At 46.7% G+C, this 19,158-nt stretch overlaps 1 protein-coding gene across 4 annotated transcripts; it reads right to left on the bottom strand.

Annotated features, from left to right (window-relative positions):
• Positions 1-3,028: 3,028 nt before the first annotated feature.
• Positions 3,029-18,128, bottom strand: CIDEC (cell death inducing DFFA like effector c). Of its 4 annotated transcripts, none has more exons than XM_073569649.1 (6): positions 18,056-18,128; positions 13,217-13,294; positions 5,745-5,886; positions 5,293-5,442; positions 4,433-4,620; positions 3,029-4,146 (listed from the first exon to the last, which is right to left on the bottom strand). In XM_073569649.1, exons 2-6 carry the CDS (start codon positions 13,267-13,269, stop codon positions 3,969-3,971), a joined length of 711 nt encoding a protein of 236 aa, XP_073425750.1. In that variant the 5' UTR covers positions 13,270-13,294; positions 18,056-18,128; the 3' UTR covers positions 3,029-3,968. The 4 variants fall into 4 exon arrangements, with proteins under 4 accessions (XP_073425750.1, XP_073425751.1, XP_073425749.1 ...); XM_073569650.1 differs by lacking the exon at positions 18,056-18,128 and adding an exon at positions 17,673-17,739; XM_073569648.1 differs by lacking the exon at positions 18,056-18,128 and adding an exon at positions 17,061-17,209.
• Positions 18,129-19,158: the final 1,030 nt, after the last annotated feature.

The raw sequence follows: 19,158 nt of genomic DNA, 5'->3' as shown, positions 1-19,158 counted from the left end.
CTATGGCTGATGTGAGGGTGACGTTGTAGAAAGCGGTGGCACTGTCCGTGTTGTGGAGTGAAGATATGGAGGACAGAGGTAGAAGAGAGTCTGAGAGTCTGTGGATGTCTAGGTGTGCGAGGTTTCTGCGAGGATGTTCTAGTGGCTGGACATGGGGGCAGGTGAGAAGGACAAGGATGAGAAGGTGAGTAGATGGTGGTCAGATAGGGGGAAGGGAGAGGTTGTGAGATTAGATAGGGAACAGAGGTGGGTGAAGATGAGGTCTAATGTGTGGGTGACTGTGGAGGACCACTGAGTAAGTCCAAAGGATAAGGTAAGTGACAGGAGTTTGGAGGCTGCTGGCTGGTGGGTGTCAATGGGGATGTTGAAGTCCCCCATGATAATGGTGGGGATGTCAGCAGAGAGAAAGTGGAGGAGCCAGGTGGAGAATTGGTCGATGAAGGCAGTGGCTGAGTGGTCGGTATATGACAGCCATTTGGAGATTAGAGGGAGAGTAAATACGGACAGAGTGAACCTCGAAAGAAGGGAGGATAAGGGAGGGTGGGGGTTGGATGGGGTTGAAGGAGCAGTTTTTAGAAAGGAGGAAACCCACTCCTCCACCTTGTCTGTTGCCAGGGCGAGGAGTGTGGGTAAAGTGGAGGCCGCCATAACTCGGGGAGGCCTTGTCAGGGGGTGTCAGCCAGGTCTCAGTGAGGGCCAGGAAGGAAAGGTTACGGGAGGTAAAGAGGTCGTGGATCACGTGGAGCTTGTTGCAGACAAGAATCTGCATAGCTAATCATTTGCAAGTCACATCTATGTATGAGATATTCAGGCTGAGTGCAGACGGGGTTTTGAGCCCTGCAGATTTTTCCGTGCAGAATGGAAGAAAACCACAGGTCAAATGACCTGCATTTTTCCTGCGGATTTCTTCCATTTTTCACGCGGTTTTCGTGCGGTTTTCCATTGTGGTCTTCCCCCTGCGGATTTGGTGACAGGGGAGATAGAAAACCGCACAAAAGAAGTAACATGCTGCGGATTTTGTACCGCAGGAAAACCGCGCGGAAAAATCCGCAGCGTCTGCACAGCGTTTTTTTTTTTTCATTCATTTTAAAGGTACTGTACATCACAATGAATGCGGATATGCAACGTTTCTGCGCGGTAAAATCCGCTGCGGAAACGCTGCAAATCTGCATCGTGTGCACATGGCCTTAAGATGATTGTCTATAAAATGATGGCAGTCTCTCGATCAAAGCAGAAATGGATGGTGAAATATGGAACCTGGAAGTTAGACGGTCAGAACATTGCTACCCTTTTGCTCTTCACTCTCTCTCTTTATATATATATATATATACACACTGCATATCTATAATATAACGTTGGAAGCGTCACTCTGTCCGAAATCTTCATAGATTGCGCAAGCGTGACGCGCCTGCGCAGTCTGGTTCCAGACAGAAGGCGGCATCCAGCGGTTACAGGTAAGAGGAGTCTGTATGGCGTCGGAGATCGCAGTACGCGTAGACACTGAATGCATACTTACCTGACCGGGAGGAGCAGTGCTTCTTTTCTCGTCGGAGACCGGGGCAGGAGAGCGGCATGAGAAGGCAGAATGGGACAGCGCTGGAGCACAGGAAAGAAAGGGGAGTATAAATTTTTTTTTTTTTTTCTTTTGTATGTGAGCAGTTTAATAGGGGTGAGGGGGACCCATACATATCAGGATAGGGGGTGAGAGGTAGCATGCATACCAGGATAGGGGGTGAGGGGACCATGCATACCAGGATAGGGGGTGAGGGGACCATGCATACCAGGATGGGGGGGGGGGGGGGGGGGGGAGTGAGAGGACCATGAATATCAGGATAGGGATGAGGGGTACCATGCATACCAAGATTGGGGATGAGGGGTACCATGCACACCAGGATAGGGGAGTGAACGGTACCTTACATACCAGGATTGGGGATGAGGGGACCATACATACCAGGAATGGGAGGTAAGGGGTGCCATGTATACCAGGATTGAGGATGAGGGCGACCATGCATACCAGGATTGGGGGTGAGGGGGGTACCATACATCCTACGATAGGGATGAGGGGGTACCATGCATACCAGGATTGGGGGGGGGGGGGGGGTAAGGGAACCATGCAGGGGGCAGTACATACCAGGATGGGAGACTATATACCAATAAAAACACTCGCTACCCGGGCATAGAACGGGTACATAGCTAGTACTTTATAATGCAATAGAGAAGTATATTTTAATATATAGTAAAAATCACAGTCTCCTATGAGCTCAGGTTCATTACTAGAAAATAAAAGCCTTAAAATTAGAACAAATTAGAGATGAGAAAAGAGCACTATCCAAAATCACTGACACCACTATCCAAGGTCTGGGTATACCAGAATGTGTATTTTTCTATTTTTTTTTTTTTTATTGTTTTATTTTCAATTGGGCAAAAGTTTGAACTTTTGTATTTTTTCAAATTTTGTTATGATGCTTCCGAGTGTATCCCACACATTACAACTGCCCCTTTAGTACCCCTCTTACATTATAATCCCATACAGTACCCCTTTTGCATTCCGATACTCCCACAGTGCCTCCCATACATTAGGACCCCTACATTACAAGCCTCCATAGTGTCTCCCATACATTACAACTGACCCCATAATACCCTCCTTGCATTACGATCCCATGCATTTCCCCCACTGTGCCCTCATACATTACAACCCTTCCAGAGTGCCCACCATGCATTACAGCTGCCCCCACAATGCCTCCCTTATATTATGACCCCACAACAGTGCCTCCCATACAGTAGGATACCCTACAATGCCAGCATTTCAATGAAGATGAAAAAGGCCTCCAGGGTAATAATTCACTGTCCTCACAGTCTTGAGTCATTGCAAAACGGTCCAATATGCAATAACAGGGGGCACCATGTGGTTACACTGTATTTCCAAACTCAACCACTAGGCGGCGTTTTTGTCCTTTTCCATTGGAACCTGCAGAATTAGAACGCACCTTATGTTGCCACCACAGAAAAAAAAACCAAAACACACATCCACAATAAAATAACGTGTTTTATTATAACAGAAGATACATAAATAAGCATTATAACATTGGTAACAGTCAGTATTACATGTCCTCTATCTACTTACAGTAAATATATAAAGTGCCTGCATCTTAGCATAAAATGGTGTTCAAGAACCCCGGTGCTACCTGACCCCAAGTCTATAAGGAAAAAAGATCCATTTAAGGCCGGGTCACACTTGCTTGTGCAGCGCGAGTCTCGCATCAATACCCGGCACTGCAGCCCCTGGAGGGCGGCACGCTCCTCGCCAGGGTTGCCCCCAGAGGGCGGCACTCTTCCCTCCAGGGTTCCCCAGATACATGCAGCCGCACACTCCGGTCCGAGTGCTGGGTATTGATGCACGAGTTTCTAGCATTGCTCTCGCAAGCCTGACCCCGGCCTAAGGACGATTTTCAGATTTTTACAAACAAAAAAGTTGAGTTAATAAGGCAAAAAAAATGAATTAAGAACAACTTATTGCTGCTTCGATGCCCCCAAATCCAGCGTAACTAGTTTGTCAGATGCAAAAGGTAAAACTTGGTTGGTAACGTCCTGCCAGAGGCAAAACTTATCCCCATTCCAGCTTCTGGGAGTAATCAGATTTTCAGAAAAAAAAAAAAAAAAAAAAAAATCTAAATGGCATTCAATATTGTAAAATGTCCCATCCCTCAGTCTGGGGTGCCACGTAACGTTCGTCGCCTCTGCTCGGCCGTATGTCATTTTGCGTCTCCTTCCTACCAGATAGGTGAAAGCTTTAGGTCTGCACAGTATTGGTGTTTCCCTATAAACTTTGTGAAACAGTATTTTGGAGCACTGCAGTTACTGCTGAAATATAAAACAGTCTCAGCTGTACCTGCCGAGTGATGATATGGGGGTCCAGGGTCTCCCCCAGGCTTGGACGCCCAGTATTGCTAAATTGTCTATACTGGGTGTTACTGGAGCATCCGGCGAGGGTAGAAAGGGAGGAAGTCTCTGAGAGCAGCCGATGGTTTTTCTTCCTCGGGTAAAATCTTGTTATTGGGCTCCAGAAACTGCTGCATATAACATGAGGTTCCCAGGAGGACGTGCCCGGTGGTCTGCATGGTGAACAACGTCCAGCGCAAGGCCTCCCTGTGATGGAAAAAAAAAAAATAGTAAAAAATCCCATTTAGTCAAATCTTAGTTATATCTGCTCCTTGAAAAGCCGTGTGCCCACCAATATGACCAACATCATAGCTCCTATAGCGGAGGTCACCCAGCTTTCTCGGACCCCAGCAACTCATAACAGTCTTAAGTAGTCAGGTTTTCCATTCAGTAGACTTGGAAAGCTGGGTGACAATTCTTATTGAATCTTTACTGGTTGTCCCTTTCATTAGGGTATAGCCTGCACTGTGACCCCGGAGGATCGGATATTCACCTCATCATTCTTTTGGCGCTGTGGCACTGCAGGTTATAGGACACGGTGTAGGTCCCGTATAGGGTGGCCTTAATATTCAGACACCCGATGAAATCCTGGGGATGGTTCTTGTACAGGTCAAAGCTGAACTGGGCCACGTCAATCTTCCGCATAGGCGTGCTGGACAAAGAAATATGGTAGCCGGCCTTCTGGATGAAGGAAAAAAAAAAAAAAATTAAATGTATAAGTCTGCTTTAAAAACCCTCAGTTTCTTACCATTTTTTGATGTGTGATAGCTGTCAGTGAATGGAAACTGTATGTTGGGAAAATGGAAACCCATCTGATGCATGACGTTACATTTAGGGCTCGCTCTTTCACAAGTCAGTTGGACTAAATGGATTTTTAGATTCCTGATATAACCAAGAAAAGTTTCTGTTCACTGACATCCGGCAGAGGTTCTAATGAATGGGTCATCACACAATCAACTGTATAGGATGTTCCTGTCTAATCTAGGTGATGTCAGGGTCCCAGGGAAATGTAAGGTAAGGGCCCGTAATCTGCAGTACAACCACAGATGGCGGACCATTGAAAGGGAGTTACTTGCCCATTTGTATAGTGGTGGTCTTTATAGGAATAGGATTAAGTAGAAGGTGCAGAGGTTGGATTTGCACTGGGCACTGATGCCTAGGAAAGCTTATAAAACCCGCCAGTGTATAGAATGGCTGCTGTACTATGCATGTGGCGAGCAGGGTAGAGCAGACGAGGCATCAGTACCCAGGATCTTTAATGTCTGCCTTTTCTAAGGCCACTTGCTGCCCCCTAAACGACAAATGCCAAGAGCCGCCGGACCTCCCCCTGCATTCTGCACCCGATGGACTCACTTGAGAGGACTTCCATGTCTGTCCTTTCACAAGAGCCATGAAAACAACTCCACTTTCCAAAGACTGGAAAAAATCTTCAGTGTCCACACCGGTGCCGTCTTCCTCCAGAACCAGTGTGACGGCTTCATCAATGAGCATGGCATCCTGGATCTAGGCACAAGAGACACATTTTTGGTGAGCGATAACCCAAACATTATAGTAGGAAGTGCACTACGTATAGGACCATCAACGTGATTTACTTAAAGGGTCAAAAAAGTTCCAATGCAACTAAGAACGAGGGATCCTACTACATCCATAGGATCGATAGAGGCGTCATGGTCAGAGTCAAGCCCGTCTGCATCCAACAGGAGACTGGAGCTCCTGAGTTCCACCATCCTGACAAATCAGGTTCTTAATCCCACCCATTGAGCATTGGCAGCCAGTGACCTGAGATCTCGAGCCTTGCTCCTCACCTTGTTAAGCAGATCTTCCAGACTGTCAGCCACTATGCCCTTTCGGACACTTCGGTCATAGTTGCAAACTCTGAAGGGTCGTGGTTTGGAAGCCGGCCGGGAAAGGAGTTGTTGAGTCATCGTGGCACTGACGGAGACACACCTGTAATAACCAGGATGGACCATTATAATATACTAGCTGAAGAGCCCGGCGTTGCTCGGGCATAGTAACCAACTGTGGTTAGTTATAACAAATGATAATGATTATATTGCACATAAAAACCGTGCATCTAATCCTATCCTGTGTGATACTGACTGCTGAGCATCTAATCCTATCCTGTGTGAAACTGACTGCTGAGCCGTGTATCTAATCCTATCCTGTGTGATACGGACTGCTGAGCCGTGTATCTAATCCTATCCTGTGTGATACTGACTGCTGAGCCGTGTATCTAATCCTCTCCTGTGTGATACTGACTGCTGAGCCGCGTATCTAATCCTCTCCTGTGTGATACTGACTGCTGAGCTGTGCATCTAATCCTCTCCTGTGTGATACTGACTGCTGAGCCATGTATCTAATCCTCTCCTGTGTGATACTGACTGCTGAGCCATGTATCTAATCCTCTCCTGTGTGATACTGACTGCTGAGCCATGTATCTAATCCTCTCCTGTGTGATACTGACTGCTGAGCCATGTATCTAATCCTCTCCTGTGTGATACTGTGTGCTGAGCTGTGTATCTAATCCTATCCTGTGTGATACTGACTGCTGAGCTGCTGTGCATCTAATCCTATCCTGTGTGAAACTGACTGCTGAGCCGTGTATCTAATCCTATCCTGTGTGATACGGACTGCTGAGCCGTGTATCTAATCCTATCCTGTGTGATACGGACTGCTGAGCCGTGTATCTAATCCTATCCTGTGTGATACTGACTGCTGAGCCGTGTATCTAATCCTCTCCTGTGTGATACTGACTGCTGAGCCGCGTATCTAATCCTCTCCTGTGTGATACTGACTGCTGAGCTGTGCATCTAATCCTCTCCTGTGTGATACTGACTGCTGAGCCGTGCATCTAATCCTATCCTGTGTGATACTGACTGCTGAGCCGTGTATCTAATCCTCTCCTGTGTGATACTGACTGCTGAGCCATGTATCTAATCCTCTCCTGTGTGATACTGACTGCTGAGCCATGTATCTAATCCTCTCCTGTGTGATACTGACTGCTGAGCCATGTATCTAATCCTCTCCTGTGTGATACTGACTGCTGAGCCATGTATCTAATCCTCTCCTGTGTGATACTGTCTGCTGAGCAGTGTATCTATTCCTCTTCTGTGTGATACTGACTGCTGAGCTGTGTATCTAATCCTATCCTGTGTGATACGGACTGCTGAGCCGTGTATCTAATCCTATCCTGTGTGATACTGGGCTCCCCCTGCAGTCTGTGTCAGAGGGTGGTCTGTGTTGGCACAGTAATAAATTGTGTTATTTCCAGCTTTACAGAAGGACGATAACACCATAGAAATGATAAGAATAATAGGCCTCAGTTACCACAACTGTCTACAAAGAAAACTGTTGCTGATAGCAGCCAATCACAGCTCATTTTTCATCTTTTAACCCCTTCACGATCTTTGACGCCACGTAGGCGTCATGAAAAGTCGTGCCAGAACGACCCATGACGCCTATGTGGCGTCATGACTTTAAAGCCCCCCTGCGGGTCGGGTGACCTAGGTCACTGAAAGGTCACCCGACCCGCAGATACAGGGGGCTTTGTTCTTCGCCACAGGGGGCGTGGCTTCGCCCCCACGTGGCTACGATCGCTCTGATTGGCTGTTTCACTTTTAACAGCCAATCAGAGAGATAGTAATATTTCATCAATGAAAATTGATGAAATATTACAATCCAGCCATGGCCGATGCTGCTGTAGCATCGGACATGGCTGGAGACACCGATTCCACCCCCACCGGCGATCGCCCCCCCCCCGCAACTGAATGACAGCGGCGATCTGCCGCCGCTGTCATCATCTGCCCCCCTCCCATTCCCTCTGCTCCCCGCCAGATTCCGATAACCCCCTCAACCCCTCTCACCTTCCCCGGCACCTTCTAAGTCCCCCTGTCGCTCCCGGTGTCCGGCGGGTCCGGTTCATGGGGGCCGCCATCTTAGAAAATGGCGGGCGCATGCGCAGTGCGCCCGCCCGAATCTGCCGGCTGCAGATTCCATTCTTTCATTTTGATCACTCTCACAGTGATCAAAATGAAAGAAAAAGTAAATAACCCCCCCGATTATCATCCCCATAGGTAGGCACAACTAATAAAATAAAGAAAATATTTTTATTTTTATTCCTCCATTAGGGTTAGGGTTGGAAAGAGGGTTAGGGTTGGAAAGAGGGTTAGAATTAGGGTTAGCGTTGGAATTAGGGTTAGGCTTGTGGTTAGGGTTGTGTTAGGGCTGTGGTTAGGGGTGTGTTGGGGTTAGGGTTGGAGTTAGAATTGAGGGGTTTCCACTGTTTAGGCACATCAGGGGGTCGCCAAACGCGACATGGTGCAACCATTGATTCCAGCCAATTTTGCGTTCAAAAAGTCAAACGGTGCTCCCTCCCTTCCAAGCCCTGACGTGTGCCCAAACAGTGGTTTACCCCAACATATGAGGTATCAGCGTACTCAGGAAAAATTGCACCAACAACTTTTGGGGACTAATTTCTCGTGTTACCCTTGGGAAAATAAAAAATTGGGGGCTAAAAAATTATTTTTGTGGAAAAAAATGATTTTTTCATTTTCACGTCCCTGCATTATAAACTTCTGTGAAGCACTTGGGGGTTCAAAGTGCTCACAACACATCTTACATACGTTCCTTGGAAGGTCTAGTTTCCAAAATGGGGTCACTTGTGGGGGGTTTCCACTGTTTAGGCACATCAGGGGCTCTGCAAACATAATGACGACCGCAGACTATTCCATCAAAGTCTGCATTTCAAAACGTCACTACTTCCATTCCGAGCCTTGACGTGTGCCCAAACAATGGTTCCCCCCCCCACATATGGGGTACCAGCGTACTCAGGACAAACTGGACAACAACTTTTGGGGTCCAATTTCTCCTGTTACCCTTGCGAAAATAAAAAACTGCGGGCTAAAATTCATTTTTTTTGAGGGAAAAAAATGATTTTTTATTTTCACGGCTCTGCATTATAAACTTCTGTGAAGCACTTGGGGGTTCAAGGTGCTCACCACACATCTAGATAAGTTCCTTGGGGGGGTCTAGTTTCCAAAATGGGGTCACTTGTGGGGGGTTTCTACTGTTTAGGCACACAGGGGCTCAGCAAATGTAACATGACGCCCGCAGACCATTCCATCAAAGTCAGCATTTCAAAATGTCACTACTTCCCTGCTGAGCCCCAACGTGTGCCCAAACAGTGGTTCCCCCCCACATATGGGGTACCAGCGTACTCAGGACAAACTGGACAACAACTTTTGGGGTCCAATTTATCCTAGTACCCTTGTGAAAATAAAAAATTGCCAACTAAAAAAAAAAATTTTTTAGGAAAAAAAAAAGATTTTTTATTTTCACTGCTCTGCATTATAAACTTCTGTGAATCACCTGGGGGTTCAAAGTGCTCACTATGCATCTAGATAAGTTCCTTAGGGGGTCTAGTTTCCAAAATGGGGTCATTTGTGGGGGAGCTCCAAAGTTTAGGCACACAGGGGCTCTCCAAACACGACATGGTGTCCGCTAACGATTGGAGCTAATTTTCATTTCAAAAAGTCAAATGGCGCTCATTCCCTTCTGCGCCCTGCCGTGCACCCAAACAGTGCCCCCCCCCCACATATGGGGTACCAGCATACTCAGGACAATCTGGACAACAACTTTTTTGGTTCAATTTCTCCTGTTACCCTTGTGAAAATAAAAAATAGCGTGCTAAAAAATCATTTTTGAGGAAAAAAAATGATTTTTTATTTTCACTGCTCTATGTTATAAACTTTTGTGAAGCACTTGGGGGGTTCAAAGTACTCACTACACATCTAGATAAGTTCCTTAAGGGGTCTAGTTTCCATAATTGTGTCACTTGTGGGGGAGCTCCAATGTTTAGGCAGACAGGGGCTCTCCAAACGCGACATGGTGTCCGATAGCGATTGGAGCTAATTTTCCATTCAAAAAGTCAAATGGCGCTCCTTCCCTTCCGGGCCCTGCCGTGTACCCAAACAGTGGTTTTTGACCACATATGAGGTATCTGTGTACTCAGGGGAAATTGCCCAACAAATTTTAGGATCCATTTTATTATGTTGCCCATGTGAAAATGAAAAAAATTGATGCTGAAAGAAAATTTTTGTTGGAAAAATTAAAATTTCCTTCCATGTTGCTTTAGTTCCTGTGAAACACCTAAAGGGTTAATAATCTTCTTGAATGTAGTTTTGAGTAGCTTGAGGGGTGCAGTTTTTAGAATGGTGTCACTTTTGGGTATTTTCTGCCATATAGATCCCTCAAAGTAACTTCAAATGTGAGGTGGTCCCTAAAAAAAATGGTTTTGTAAATTTTGTTGTAAAAATGAGAAATCGCTGGTCAACTTTTAACCCTTATAACTTCCTAACAAAAAAATATTTTGCTTCCAAAATTGTGCTGATGTAAAGTAGACATGTGGGAAATGTTATTTAGTAACTATTTTGTGTCACATAACTCTCTAGTTTAACAGAATAAAAATTCAAAAATTGCGAAATTTTCACAATTTTCGCCAAATTTCTGATTTTTTCACAAATAAACGCAAAAATTATCGATCTAAATTTACCACTAACATGAAGCCCAATATGTCACGAAAAAAAAAAAAAATCTCAGAATCGCTAGGATGCATTGAAGCGTTCCAGAGTTATTACCTCATAAAGGGACACTGGTCAGAATTGCAAAAAATGGCCAGGTCATTAAGGTCAAAATAGGCTGGGTCATGAAGGGGTTAAACAGCTCTGGTACAGCGTGGCGAGTTTTGAGTGGCGACTTTTGTGTTTCGACATTTATGTGGCGAGGTTGGTGTATGTGTGGTGAAATGTGTGCTGAGGGTGGTCTATGTGTTGAAGCACGTGGTAGTGTGGCGCATTTTGTGTCTGTGTTCATATCCCCGTGTGTGGTGAGTATCCCATGTCAGGGCCCCACCTTAGCAGCTGTACGGTATATACTCTTTGGCGCCATCGCTCTCATTCTTTACGTCCCCCCTTGTTCACATCTGGCAGCTGTCAATTTGCCTCCAACACTTTTCCTTTCACTTTTTCCCCATTATGTAGATAGGGGCAAAATTGTTTCGTGAATTGGAACGCGAGGGGTTAAAATTTCTCACAACATAGCCTATGACGCTCTCGGGGTCCGGATGTGTGACTGTGCAAAATTTTGTGGCTGTAGCTGCGACGGTGCGGATGCCAATCCCGGACATACATACATACAGTGGGGCAAAAAAGTATTTAGTCAGTCAGCAAAAGTGCAAGTTCCACCACTTAAAAAGATGAGAGGCGTCTGTAATTTACATCATAGGTAGACCTCAACTATGGGAGACAAACTGAGAAAAAAAATCCAGAAAATCACATTGTCTGTTTTTTTTTCATTTTATTTGCATATTATGGTGGAAAATAAGTATTTGGTCAGAAACAAAATTTCATCTCAATACTTTGTGATATATCCTTTGTTGGCAATGACAGAGGTCAAACGTTTTCTGTAAGTCTTCACAAGGTTGCCACACACTGTTGTTGGTATGTTGGCCCATTCCTCCATGCAGATCTCCTCTAGAGCAGTGATGTTTTTGGCTTTTCGCTTGGCAACACGGACTTTCAACTCCCTCCAAAGGTTTTCTATAGGGTTGAGATCTGGAGACTGGCTAGGCCACTCCAGGACCTTGAAATGCTTCTTACGAAGCCACTCCTTCGTTGCCCTGGCGGTGTGCTTTGGATCATTGTCATGTTGAAAGACCCAGCCACGTTTCATCATCAATGCCCTTGCTGATGGAAGGCGGTTTGCACTCAAAATCTCACGATACATGGCCCCATTCATTCTTTCATGTACCCGGATCAGTCGTCCTGGCTCCTTTGCAGAGAAACAGCCCCAAAGCATGATGTTTCCACCACCATGCTTTACAGTAGGTATGGTGTTTGATGGATGCAACTCAGTATTCTTTTTCCTCCAAACACAACAAGTTGTGTTTCTACCAAACAGTTCCAGTTTGGTTTCATCAGACCATAGGACATTCTCCCAAAACTCCTCTGGATCATCCAAATGCTCTCTAGCAATCTTCAGACGGGCCCGGACATGTACAGGCTTAAGCAGTGGGACACGTCTGGCACTGCAGGATCTGAGTCCATGGTGGCGTAGTGTGTTACTTATGGTAGGCCTTGCTACATTGGTCCCAGCTCTCTGCAGTTCATTCACTAGGTCCCCCCATGTGGTTCTGGGATTTTTGCTCACCGTTCTTGTGATCATTCTGACCCCACGGGGTGGGATTTTGCGTGGAGCACCAGATCGAGGGAGATTATCAGTGGTCTTGTATGTCTTCCATTTTCTAATTATTGCTCCCACAGTTGATTTCTTCACTCCAAGCTGGTTGGCTATTGCAGATTCAGTCTTCCCAGCCTGGTGCAGGGCTACAATTTTGTTTCTGGTGTCCTTTGACAGCTCTTTGGTCTTCACCATAGTGGAGTTTGGAGTCAGACTGTTTGAGGGTGTGCACAGGTGTCTTTTTATACTGATAACAAGTTTAAACAGGTGCCATTACTACAGGTAATGAGTGGAGGAAAGAGGAGACTCTTAAAGAAGAAGTTACAGGTCTGTGAGAGCCAGAAATCTTGATTGCTTGTTTCTGACCAAATACTTATTTTCCACCATGATATGCAAATAAAATGAAAAAAAAAACAGACAATGTGATTTTCTGGATTTTTTTTTCTCAGTTTGTCTCCCATAGTTGAGGTCTACCTATGATGTAAATTACAGACGCCTCTCATCTTTTTAAGTGGTGGAACTTGCACTATTGCTGACTGACTAAATACTTTTTTGCCCCACTGTACATACATACATACATTCAGCTTTATATATTAGATGGTAACATCAAAGGCCTCACGTCTAATCTGCCCTGTGATAACGGCGGATGTAGGAACCGTGCCATCAGCCTGCGCCACATTTCATAATGCTCCGTGACCTTTGTTCTGTCTGTACACAGAACTCGAGTTTTGGACAGAAAAATTGACAAATATGAAGGCGTCTGTCCGATAAATCCGGGTAAAGGTGACAACGACGTGAAGGGAGGAACGGTCATCAGTGCGGCCATAAACTGGATCCAACTGTAACCAACTACGGGACCCAAATCTATCCCTGCGATGGGGGGGGGGGTCACCTACAGCCCATGCCGAAACCACCACATCTAGACGGAGAGAATACGTGGCACTAGACGGAGTCACCCCCGTCAGTACTTCATGGCCATTAGATTGGTGATCGGGCACAAGGTATAAATGGAGCTTAGGAGTAGAATTATAAGACTTCTTACTTGGAGAGAGACCTGGGAGAGAGAAGACTCAGAGACTTCATAGCATATTCCATCTTGGTCAGGAAAATCTCCTCCGATCTACAAAGAAACACATTACAGAGCATTACTATCCAGGTCGTTGGGGCATGCTGGGAGCTGTAGTGCTGCACAGAATCCTACTTTTTGTTCTAATAGATAAAGTTAATAAAAATATTTAAATAGTTATGGAATGAAAATAAATCAAACATTATAAATTCTTCCATGACGGTCTGGGTAGATACTCACTGATTTGCCATATTACCAGAAGTCTCAGTCTGCAGCATTCAGAGAAAGTCTGAGGACAGCCGGGTGCGGGGTCACTTATATCCTGCCCGGCGCACCTTGTCCCATCAGATCATCTGTGAGGTCACCGAATGCAGGGTGACGGTGTAAGTCATGGGTACAAGGTCCAATCCGGTGCAAGGTTCACACGGAAGGTTAAAGAGCGATTTAATTACTGTATATTACGCACCATAATATCTAGGTAACATTGTGGAGGATAACGTCCACCTAGCTTTCCACAGATCCTGACAGACGTGCAAATTTATATGCTTAGAAAGAGACTGCCCTCCACTTGTAGTGCGGGGTCCGTCACTCTCTCTACCTGTCCCTCACGTGTAGTGCGGGGTCCGTCACTCTCTCTACCTGTCCCTCACGTGTAGTGCGGGGTCCGTCACTCTCTCTACCTGTCCCTCACGTGTAGTGCGGGGTCCGTCACTCTCTCTACCTGTCCCTCACGTGTAGTGCGGGGTCCGTCACTCTCTCTACCTGTCCCTCACGTGTAGTGCGGGGTCCGTCACTCTCTCTACCTGTCCCTCACGTGTAGTGCGGGGTCCGTCACTCTCTCTACCTGTCCCTCACGTGTAGTGCGGGGTCCGTCACTCTCTCTACCTGTCCCTCACGTGTAGTGCGGGGTCCGTCACTCTCTCTACCTGTCCCTCACGTGTAGTGCGGGGTCCGTCACTCTCTCTACCTGTCCCTCACGTGTAGTGCGGGGTCCGTCACTCTCTCTACCTGTCCCTCACGTGTAGTGCGGGGTCTGTCACTCTCTGCCTGTCCTCCATGTATAGTGCGGGGTCTGTCACTCTCTACCTGTCCTCCATGTATAGTGCGGGGTCTGTCACTCTCTGCCTGTCCTCCATGTGTAGTGCGGGGTCTGTCACTCTCTGCCTGTCCTCCATGTGTAGTGCGGGGTCTGTCACTCTCTGCCTGCCCTCCATGTGTAGTGCGGGGTCTGTCACTCTCTGCCTGCCCTCCATGTGTAGTGCGGGGTCTGTCACTCTCTGCCTGCCCTCCATGTATAGTGCGGGGTCTGTCACTCTCTCTACCTGTCCCCCACGTGTAGTGTGGGGTCTGTCACTCTCTCTACCTGTCCCCCACGTGTAGTGTGGGGTCTGTCACTCTCTCTACCTGTCCTCCATGTGTAGTGCAGGGTCTGTCACTCTCTACCTGTCCTCCATGTGTAGTGCAGGGTCTGTCACTCTCTCTACCTGTCCTCCATGTGTAGTGCGGGGTCTGTCACTCTCTCTACCTGTCCTCCATGTATAGTGCGGGGTCTGTCACTCTCTGCCTGTCCTCCATGTGTAGTGCGGGGTCTGTCACTCTCTGCCTGCCCTCCATGTGTAGTGCGGGGTCTGTCACTCTCTGCCTGTCCTCCATGTGTAGTGCGGGGTCTGTCACTCTCTCTACCTGTCCCCCACGTGTAGTGTGGGGTCTGTCACTCTCTACCTGTCCTCCATGTGTGATTACTACTGTCCATCAGTGGCTACCAAGCACAACTCCCAACATCTCATGTTCCGTCATATCGTATGACATACTAATATAATAATTATAGGGCGACATAAATACATAATGAGATATAAACAAACAGCTGGAAAACCAGAGGAAGGGAGACATCACCAGTCTCCCCCTCTCCCTTGTTTCTTGCCTCCTGGGCACACAGATGGCAGCCATTCTTCGCTTATAGCACTTCTAGACTGTCATGGATATATGAGTGTCGCTTCCCACAAACAGGAACGTTTTCTTGCCGGAAGCCAATGGCAACCTGACTCCTGAGAGGCCGGCTCTATACTATTCACATTTCTATGCTGAATTGGCTGTACAGCCACCATATTCCTCACACCCCACCATTACAATTTTATTCATTTTTTTTTTTTCTTACAAGACAATATGGCCTCTAGTCTCCATTACTGGACTGGGGCGGATTAGATGATAAATTATATACATGTCATATGGTAGCCGGGCACAATAGAGGTAAAGCAGCCATAGCAACCAATCCGCTCCCAGCTCACATTTTCAATGGGACCTTTTAAAAATGAAAGCTGAAATCTGATAGGTTGCTATGGGCAACTACTCCATTTTCCCTGCAAACCTGTTTTGATATACTGTATGTCCCCCACAGTCGCCATGATGGAAGAGGAGAGGCAGTCAATATGTGAAACGCAGAGTTTACCTCTTACCATGTTGACTCCCTTTAGGGCCATAAAAGTTCATTTTATTCTTTAGCAGCTAATGTCTGTATGGAAACAACCCTGCAATAATAGTGCCAGAGGCGTCGCTCATGGGCCCCAAAATAAAACCCTAAACAGAGGCCCACAACTACCACTTGTGAGAAAGACCTACAGAGCAAGTGTTAGGCTAAGTGCACACGTAGCTTTTCCTCCTGCGGATTTCTTCCTGTTTTTGTGCGGTTTTCCCCCCTGCAGTATTGGAGAATGGAGCAGGTGGAAATCCGCACAAAAGAAGTGACATGCTGCATATTTTGTACCGCGGAAAAAACCGCAGCGTCTGCACAGCATTTTTTTTTTTTTTTTTTAAATTGATTTACATTGTACTGTAAATCACTTTGCGGATCCGCAGCGTTTCTGAGCGGTAAAATCCTCCGCGGATCCGCAGGAAAAATGCATCGTGTGCACATGGCCTAAGGCCTCATTCAGACGTATGTTTTCTATCCGTGTTTTTCAGACAGGACACGATCCCATTATAATCTATGGGGCTGTTCACATGTCTGTTTTCTTGTGGGTCGAGTATCCGCATACTAGAAAATCGGATACCGTACTGAGGGTAACAATAGACACATGGACCAAAAATGGATGAAAGTCCAGCACACTTATATGGAAAGAAAAAAAACAAACAAATATCTGATGGCGCCTGGGGGGGGGGGGGGGGGGGTGGGGGTGTATTTCACAGTCAATAAATGAGTATTACATGCAGACTTAACCCTTTGCTACACAATCACAAAGTTACATAGCCCAAACTCCCACATAACCTTAGGGTGTAGCCTGGCACACGTGCGATTTGAATAGGTGGAAGGAGATAAATATGGCGCCACTTATCTCAAAGGATCAGATAAGTATAAATCTAAAATGTCAGACCCTTGTTCCTTTCGAACTGGAGATAAAGGATGTTGCTAGCCCAAATATTGATTGGAGGATCTTGTCTACACAGCACCTTTGATCGTAGCCGAAAACTGTGCACCATTTGCTATCACTCAATTGCTTTGCAGGGCGATTTAGGTGTCGGAGGCGCACGATCTAGGGTCTTCAACCCGTTTCATCGCCGTCCACGATGGCAAAATCGTATGCAACAGGTTATTCAGCCCCCCCGAGAGTCGTACTGCCATTACGTTATTTCACACCACGCTGTCAATCATTTAGATGTGATGCCATGAGTCGACCAAAATTGTTGCGCCATTGTGAAGGTTTCGCTTTTAAGAACATTACGGCATGCATTTCGGATTGTGCGCCCCCCGTACAGAACGAGGAACTATAAATCCAAAACATGATGTGAACAGCGGCTGCAGGTATATACCATGTAAGCTACTTACAGATGGTGTAGATGCCGCTGCTCCTCGCTGTCACCGGGGCTGTCACATACTGACCCTGTCGAAATATGTGGTGCATGATGAGCGTTTCACTCCCCTTTACCCAGACTGCTCTACTGTAAGGAGTAACCTCAGGCCATTGCTGCTATGTTCCTTCTCCCAGCAGCAATGTGGAAATATATAGGAGCAGGGGTCATTAGTGATCAGACACATTCCCTGGTTTGTGTACTCCCCACCCACTCATGGTGCAAATCTGCTCCACTTCTATCATGATGTCCCAATACAGCCCTCATATCAGGCAGAGCGATTCCAAATGGAAGCGTCAATGTAATACAGTCATCGCGTGCTGCCAATTATGTAGGTGAAAGGCAACGATTGCAATAAATCACTGAAATGGGTGCAGCCTGACTCACATCTAGAGCTAGACACAATGGACCATGTGACTCCTGTTGTATGGTGCAATTATTTTTGCAAAACCATCCCAGAGACCAGCTGCAATTTGTACCAAACATGACAGCAAACTATTAAATTCCCTGCGGCACCCCCACAGGAGAAATGAAAAATTGCAAGTTTAAAAGGGATTATCCCAAAGATATTTATCACCTACTCACACACCTCTGGCCCAAACTCGGCTTTTTGTGCGAGATACTGCGACTTTGGACGAGCAATGAAGGTGGCCTGATCCATGGATCCCAGCCAGCATCAGAGCAGCACTTACAAGCTCTATAGAAAACAGGATGAAAGTGATGAGGTTTTGCCTAGGAGACCAGCTATTCCTGAAAGACTGCAGCAGTGTTCTGTAACCCAGGCAACCATCAGCAAACTATAGATTTACAAATTGTTCTGTTCTTGAGAACACAGGATTTTAAAAATAAGTTGCTTGTTTTTGGAAGCTGTTTGCAAATATTTCCATTAAATATCACTTTGTCAGCACAGAATGACTGTGGAAGCGCACAGTACATCATGGCGCAGGCAATTATTTAAGTGCACCTTCCCACCTGTTTTATCTCTGCCTGTATAATTCCAGAGCTGTCAATCAAAGCGGAGGGGAGGGTGGTGATAGAGGGAAAACAAGCAGGTGTAAAGGTGAATTTAAATGGCTGGCCCCACCGTGAAGCCCCAAGCGCCTCTACTTGGTTTGAACAGTCATTGTGCGCTCATGGAGTCCCTTTATGAAGAGCAGGGTTCCCCAACTCCAGTCCTCAAGGCCCACCAACAGATCATGCTTTCAGGATATCCTTAGTATTGCTCAGGTGATAATTGCTTCACCCGTGCAGTACAAAGGAAATCCTGAAAACATGACCTGTTGCTGGGCCTTGAGGACTGGGGTTGGGGAACCCTGATGTAGAGGGGTGGTAAATAAATGTGTACTGCTGCCTCATTAATTTGTATGGGGCCTATTCCACATAGGGAGGTGAGGGGTGCCCATGACATGAAATCTGTCCTGTCCTTTCCGCACATCGCCCCAAAATGCAATAAAATCTTTGTATGTACCCCAAAATTGTATCAAGAAACACTACAACTTGCAAAGCCAAAAAAACCACTCTGTTAGGACGCAATCAGACGCCCTTATAAATCGGACTGCAATGTACGGAGTGGCCGGCGGGTCTCCCGACCTGAGCTTGACAGCTGCACTGGAATATATGAAGCTGCTACGCTCAGGTTGGGAGACCCGCCGGCCAGTCCGTGCACTGAAGTTCGATTTATAAGGTGGTCTGACTTGCGTTCTAAGGTCGGGATCACACATACGAAGAATACGGCCAAGTCTCTAAGGCCTCTTTCACACATCAGGTTTTCGCCGTCAGGCGCGATCCGGCGCTTTTGACAGAAACCGGATCCGGCGAAATGCAATGCCGGATCCGGTTTCCCCCCCATTGACTTGCATTTGCGCCGGATCGCGCCGGATGGCCATGCGTTTCATCCGGTTTTCGCCGGATCCGGCAATGTGTCGCGATCCGGCGTCTGGAAAAAACGGCTACTGTAACGGTTTTTGTCTCCGGCGAAAAAGCCGGACACGCCGGATCCGGCGCGTCCATCTTTTTCACACAATGAAAGCCTATGAGCGCCGCAATGCGCCTGATCCGGCGAAAGCCGGATCCGG

This window comes from Dendrobates tinctorius, unplaced genomic scaffold (assembly GCF_039654945.1).
Source record: "Dendrobates tinctorius isolate UK_male_01 unplaced genomic scaffold, ASM3965494v1 ptg000027l, whole genome shotgun sequence".
Taxonomy (NCBI): Eukaryota; Metazoa; Chordata; class Amphibia; order Anura; family Dendrobatidae; genus Dendrobates; species Dendrobates tinctorius.
This window is presented reverse-complemented; position numbering and strand designations above follow the sequence as displayed.